At 44.8% G+C, this 6631-nt stretch overlaps 1 protein-coding gene across 2 annotated transcripts; it reads right to left on the reverse strand.

Annotated features, from left to right (window-relative positions):
* Positions 1 to 324: 324 nt before the first annotated feature.
* On the reverse strand, positions 325 to 5395 carry Tsr2 (TSR2 ribosome maturation factor). 2 transcript variants are annotated; one of them, XM_077793886.1, is made up of 5 exons: positions 5312 to 5395; positions 5057 to 5147; positions 2352 to 2443; positions 1639 to 1815; positions 325 to 1394 (listed from the first exon to the last, which is right to left on the reverse strand). In XM_077793886.1, the coding sequence occupies exons 1-5, from the start codon at positions 5393 to 5395 to the stop codon at positions 1260 to 1262; spliced, it is 579 nt and encodes a 192-aa protein (XP_077650012.1). In that variant the 3' UTR covers positions 325 to 1259. The 2 variants fall into 2 exon arrangements, with proteins under 2 accessions (XP_077650012.1, XP_077650013.1); XM_077793887.1 differs by lacking the exons at positions 5057 to 5147; positions 5312 to 5395 and adding an exon at positions 3668 to 3744.
* Positions 5396 to 6631: the final 1236 nt, after the last annotated feature.

Below are 6631 nucleotides of genomic sequence, written 5' to 3' on the forward strand. Positions count from 1 at the left end.
CCCCAAAAAAAAACAATACCCCACAGATCCTGCCTCCACCCAATTTCCCTCAAAAGCATCAGAGGCAGGAGTTCTGGATTCAAAGTGCCAGCTCTGCCACTGACCCTGGAACCCCAAACCACTCCTGCCTCCTCAGCCAGTGTCTTCACGTGTACAACTCCACGTGGAGTGGTGACTAGACCCCTCCTGCCTCTCCCATGGCTTATAGCTTCTACCCAGCTCCAAGGCTACCCAGTATTTTATCGTCCAGACCCATGGCAGGGCCACCGGGCAGGACAAGGGAACAGGGGGGAGGACAATGGATACTCTTTGTTTTTTTTTTTTTTTAAGAAAAATACAGTTTATTTCAGGCTTACAGTAACTTTCAGAGCACTGCTGTGTTCCATTCATCCATATAGTTTGTTTATACAAAGTACCAGGCTACTAGGGTGGGCCCAGAAACCACTCCCTTGCCGAACTCTCAAGTTCAACTCCCAAAAGGCTGATTCCAAGGCTACTCACAGGTCAAGCCACAGATTAAACAAGAGGGTATTATTTATTAGGGTCATAAGCCTCATCCCTGAACTTAAATGGGATGGGATAAAGAATGAGGAAAGAGGTTGGAGGAGACAGAAAATAGCCCAACTCTTCTTCCAAGCTCACCACCTTGCCAAGATCTTAGAATTCCTAAGGGAACCTGGGGTGAGAGGCTGGGCTGGAGGAAGGGAGCATTCCTGGGAGGTTTTAAGCTCTGAGCAGGAATAAGAGTTGCTATGTGTTGGGTGTGGTGGGGTGGGGTGGGGTAAGGGAGAGGCACCACAGCTACTTTTGCTTACATCTTCAACTTTTCTTTCATCTGCATGTTCATCTCACCATTCCTGACCCAGCCAACCCTTGGCACTGAGTACTGGTCCCCAGGCTCATCCTCTCCATAATCCTCCTGTCTAGTATCCACCAGAGTCTAGCTCCTCCTCCATCCATGCCCACATTCACTCATCCCTCCTCTTCACTGACTGCACCCAAGAGGAACTATGCTGGGAAAACTGGCCTCATCACTCAGATAACTTAAAGCCCAAGGGGGTATGATGGACCAAGTGCCTTAGACCCCCCAAAACCAAGAACCTTAGGGCTTTTCTTCCCCTGTAGGGAATTGCACAGAGGAACAAGAAAGAGGGTGGGAATAGTATAACCAATCCAGAGGTCTATAGCCCTCCATAAAAGCCCTACAAATAAGTTTCGAATACCTAGCAAACAAGGGCCCAAACCAATTCCAGCCCCACTCATTTCTTTCTCCGGACAATGGTCCAGCCATCTTCCACTATATCCTCTTCCTTAATATTCTGGGAGTTTGGATCAGAGGGTTCAGGCTGGGGGGAGACCCCATCTGTGGTGGCCCCATCATTTGTAGCTGTGACCTGTGAATACAAGAAATATAAAAAAATAGAAGAGAAGTACATGATAGAGTGTTAAATACACTAGCCATTGTAGACCCAGGCTCTGCTCCCAACTTCCCCAGGACTGGCTGTGACCTATGCCTCTCTGGATAATACCACAGCCTCCAGAAACAATCACCCCCAATCATTTCTGTGATTTTAGATCCTCCCCCAGAAAACTGAAAACATCTGCATCCCCCCACCACCCAAGGAGCACCCCTTTCACCTCCATCTCTTCCACGCTGTCTGCATCATCTTGATCCCCATCAGTCTCTTTGGCTGCCTTGAGTGCAGTGGCTTTGACTTTACACTTTTTTTGGGTGATGTGGGAGGCCATCTCCCTCAGAGCAGCCCCATCACCCTTCTGGAAGTGGTGGAACATGGTCTGCAACTGCTGGCTCACCTACCAAGAAAACACTCAACCAGCTTAGATTTTTCCAGAGAATCTACTATATATATATAATCAGTCTGTGCTTGCAGCAAGACTGTGGAAGGAGTTGTATTTTCCAGAAGAGAATGGGGCTATTTCCTCCCTAAGAAGTTTGCTAATGAAGAAATCACATATGTAGGGCTCAGGTGAGGGTCTGAAGCATTAAAGGAGGGCTTCCTAGTAGGAAAGGCACTAGAACTAGACTTTCAAAGACAGAAGATGTCAAAGGGAGAGCAATCTCATCAGGGGGAGCAGTGTTAACCATAGCAGAGGTAGAAATCTACTGGGGTTAGATACAGGCCCGGATGGGAATAATATATGAAGAAATATAAGAAATGTAAGGTTTGAAAAGACCTAGAAAGACTAGACCTTTTCCTCTGGGCTAAAGGAGTCTTAGAAGCATCTTGTGCAGGACCCAAGAAAAGAACAGTTATAGCCCAAAACATACGGCTGAGGAGAAGAAAGATGACAGGTAGGGGAGGTAGCAGTTGTGTCCATGATAATCTCACCTGGGGCAGACTCCCATCCTCCACAACTGTATCAAACTCATTTGTCATCAGCTCCCCAAGGAAGTCTTCCACCTCATCCAGCTCCAAGTCAGCTGAGTAGGAAAGGATAGGACCCTCGGTCAAAGACCAGGCAACTGCCCATTACTTTTCAATATGTACTTGGTAGGTCTGAATCTGGTTGGAGGTAAAAGACCAAACCATGAGCCTTTTATTCACTAGAGTGCTCTCTTTCATCTGGCCTATTCTAACTGGCCTCCCTTCTATGTAATCTTGTATAAACTACTTACTTCTCTCTCAGCCTCTTCTAGTAGTGCCCTCCTTGAATATCTGTAATAAGAAGTCACTCAACCCAATGAATGGCAAAGGGGAGATCCCTAATCTGTGTAAATATCCATCACTCATGGGCTGAAGTGTTTAAAATATATAGATCTATTACAACTGTGGCTCCATTGATACAGGAAGCCACAGACCAAAGGGCTAGGAAGAAATGGATGTGCCACTTCCAATGACTAAAATCACATCCTATAATGGGACTCTGGCCAAGTCTTCCTCTTTGGGCTTCAGTCATCTTATGGGCCAATGTTCTCTACATTTTCTGAACTAGAGAATAACTCAAAAATGTCTTATACCAAGTTCCTCAGTCTCTCTTCTGTCTCTATGGTCTCCCTGGGAGAACTCATCAAGCCTCTTGCTTTTCCCTACCACTCAAAGCTCATATCACCCAACTCTGTCTCCAACTCAGAGTATGTATGTATATAGATGTTTCACAGGTGCCTCAGACCTCCAAATCCAAAGACTCATCACCTTACCCTCCAAACCTCATCCTCCAGAGTTCCTCTGTTCTACAAAAGGCACCTAAGCCACCCACCCAGTCACTCAAACCAGAAACCTGTCTCTTTTTCCCTCACCCCTCTCCTGCCAAGTACTCTCCAATGCCATAATCCATTCCTTTCTTTTCTGTGACCATTGTCATTGCCCTACTTCAGACCTCATCATTTTCTAGACCAAAACAACCTACCCTTCAGTCTTTCTGTCTTCACTCCATGTTCTATACTGTTACTTTCTATCCAACAAATCCCATCCTATGACTCACCTTAGAACCTGCCCATAAATTTTTACCACCTACTGCAGTGTTTCATAGTTTGCCTTTGGGAAACATCTGTTCTGTTGATGTTAAGGGAAGCTATCCATAGAATGTTAATGGAAAACAAAGGCAAACAGGGTTCTTAGTGATTCTTATCCTTATGCATGTCTTCAATATGTTAATGAGTGTTATGTTGTAACTCCCAAGTGGAAGCTGAAGAAAAAGAACTTACATAATTTGACTGGAGAAGTTTTTTTCTTCACTGAACATCTAACTGGACAAGTTTTCCATAGCATGCATTTTGGCAAACACTGGCCTAAAGGATAAAATCAAAGGCACATAAGGCCTTCCAGGTCTTACCCTTTGGGGGGAAAGGTCTCCCTACCTCTAGCCTCATTCTCTACTACTCCTTCACAATAGAGCCCTCTGTCACTTTCCAAATATAGCACATTATCTCCTCATACCACAGTATTCATGAGTGTTATTTTCTTCGCCTCTCCTATTCAATTAACTCCTTCTCATCCCTTAAGACCCAGTCTAATCACCACTTCCCTGAGAAGCCTCTCTCCAAGGTCCCTGTAACTAGAATTACAAGCTCCCCTTTATCAGAACACTTATCTCCCAGTGTTTTAACTGTCCATTTACCCATTTACAACCCTCACTAGATTGTAAACTTTCTTGAGATATGACTGTCTGATATCATCTCCAAGGCTAAAAAAATGAATAATTTTATAAAAAACCATAGAATGCAACAGGCCCCCTTCTGAGCCACTTGTTCTTGTATAATCCTCAAGACAGGAAATAGCCACATGTGGTTACTGAGCACTTGAAATGCTGCTAGGCCAAACTGAGATGTGCTAAAATGAAATTACCAGAGTTTGAACACTTAATACTAAAAAACATAAAAATATTTCAATAATGTTTTGTTTTTGTGGAACTGGGAACTTGATCCAGGGCCCCAGGCACTGAGCTACATCACCAGATCTTTCTAAAAATTTTACTTTGGAAACAGGGTTTCACTAAATTGCCCAAGCTGGCCTCCACCTTGCTATCATCCTGCCTCAGCCTCCCCACTTAGTGGGATCACAGGCATGCACTACCACCCCTGGCTCAATAATGTTTTATACTTATGGCATACTAAAATATTTTGAATGTGAATTGAAAAGTATGTATTATTAATTTCATGTGCCTCTCTTTGCTTTAGTAAAAATGGGTGTGTGTGGGGGGTGGGTGGGTGGGTGTGGTGCTGGGGTTGGAACCCAGGACCTTAAGAATGATAAGCAAGTGTTCTACCACTGAGCTACACCCACAGCCCAACGGTTTGTAAGTTACATGATGGATGACACACAATTCTACTGGACAGCACTGCGGGTAGAGACTCTTACATTCATTTTTGGGAATTAGAAAACTGAGTCTCAGTAGGTAAAATGCCTTGCTCAGGGCAAAAGCATGATTCCGTGGCACGCCCCTTAAGATAGAATTCTGACTCCAAAGCCTGCGTTCATTCCACCGCGGTCCAGGTACCAACCGACAACCGCTAAAGAGGAAGTGCGTACTTAGCAGGATGGAGCCCCTCTTCTTCACGCCCGGACACAGATCGCTTTGCCTCCCATTCACTCACCATTGCGGATGAAGTAATCCTCCACTGCACCCCCCAGCCACTCCGCCTTCTCTTGGCTGTGCACGCCCCCGAATCCATTCTCTACAGCGATCTGCGAACACAGGCCCAAGCCCACCACGTCAGCTTGGGAACTGGCCTGGTGTGGCCTGAATGATCTGTCGCTTACGCCGCTGCCAAGCCTCAGGCGCTTCGCCTGGGCCGATTCCTATTTTGCCCGGGTGGCCTTAACCTTGATTCTGCCGTGGCCTCACTCACCTGTAAAGCAGGCCAAGCCTCCAACGCCGCGCGGACGCCAGCCCTGAAGAGGGCTCGTGCATCTTCCCCGGCGCCCGCCATCATCCAGTCTGTACCACGTGAAACCCAGGCTGCCCAATCCCGCCACAGATCGTTACAGGCTGAACCAACCGAAAGCTGATTCTGAGAACAGACTCTCTTTTCCGCTGACCTGGCAACAAGACCAGAGCAATAGAAAAGTCTATCAGACCGATTGATGACACCACCACAGTTAACACTTGTAATAATTAAATCAAAGGACAACCAACGTGAATGATTTCTGAGCCTCGATTTCCCGATCCGTGGGTGCTGCGCAAGAAAAATGTGGGGTAGTTATTAGGTCTACAGACTCCAGGCTCTGGGACAGAGGACTCAGGGAGCTTAGCCTAAAAACAAAATCTATATCGTAAATAGCATGCTAACATCTGTGGAACACTGCAAGCAACGAGAGCAGAATACACATTTTTCTGAAGTGCACAAGAACATTCTCCAGAATCTACCATAAATTAGTCCATAAATCAGCCGGGCACAGTGGTGCATGAAGGGTGAGGCAGGAGGATCACAAGTTTGAGACCAGCCTGGGCAACTTAGCAAGACTCTGTCTCAAAATAAAAAGGGCTAGAAAATGGGCTGGGATTGCAGCTCAGTGGTATCACACTTGCCTGGTAGAGTGCTCACTTAGTACAAGTGCTCGATCCTTAGCACGACATAAAGGTAAATAAAATAAAGGTGCTATGTCCATCTAAAATTTTTTTAAAAATTAAATAAAAAGGGCTGGGAATGTGGCTCAGCCTTTGGATTTGATTCCCAGAACCACAAAAGAAAAGAAAAATGTCCGTTTTAAAAATCAGTAGTGCAAGGTGCTGGGTTCCATCCTCAGCACTAAAAATAAATAAATAAATAAATAAATAAAATAAAGGTATTGTGTCCAACTACAAGTAAAAAATAATTTTTAATGAAAAAAAGGGGATGGGGTTGTGGCTCAGTGGTAGAGCATTTGCCTAGCATGTGTGAGGCCCTGGGTTCGAGTCTCGGCACCACATATAAATAAAATAAAGGTCCATTTACAACTAAAATAAATATATATTTTAAAAAATGAAAAAAAAATAAGTTGCAATGGCAGAGCAGCATGGGCCTTATTTAAAGCATAAAGTGGACCTCTGTTACAGTATGGAGTAAAATTAGAAATCAATAGCAGAAATAAACTTCTGAAATACATGGAAATGTACACTCCAAAGTAATGAATGGGTCCAAAAGGAGAAAGTTCACAGAGACAGTAGAAAATACTTTGAAATGAAAACA

The sequence above is a fragment of the Urocitellus parryii genome, chromosome X (assembly GCF_045843805.1).
Source record: "Urocitellus parryii isolate mUroPar1 chromosome X, mUroPar1.hap1, whole genome shotgun sequence".
NCBI classification, from domain to species: domain Eukaryota; kingdom Metazoa; phylum Chordata; class Mammalia; order Rodentia; family Sciuridae; genus Urocitellus; species Urocitellus parryii.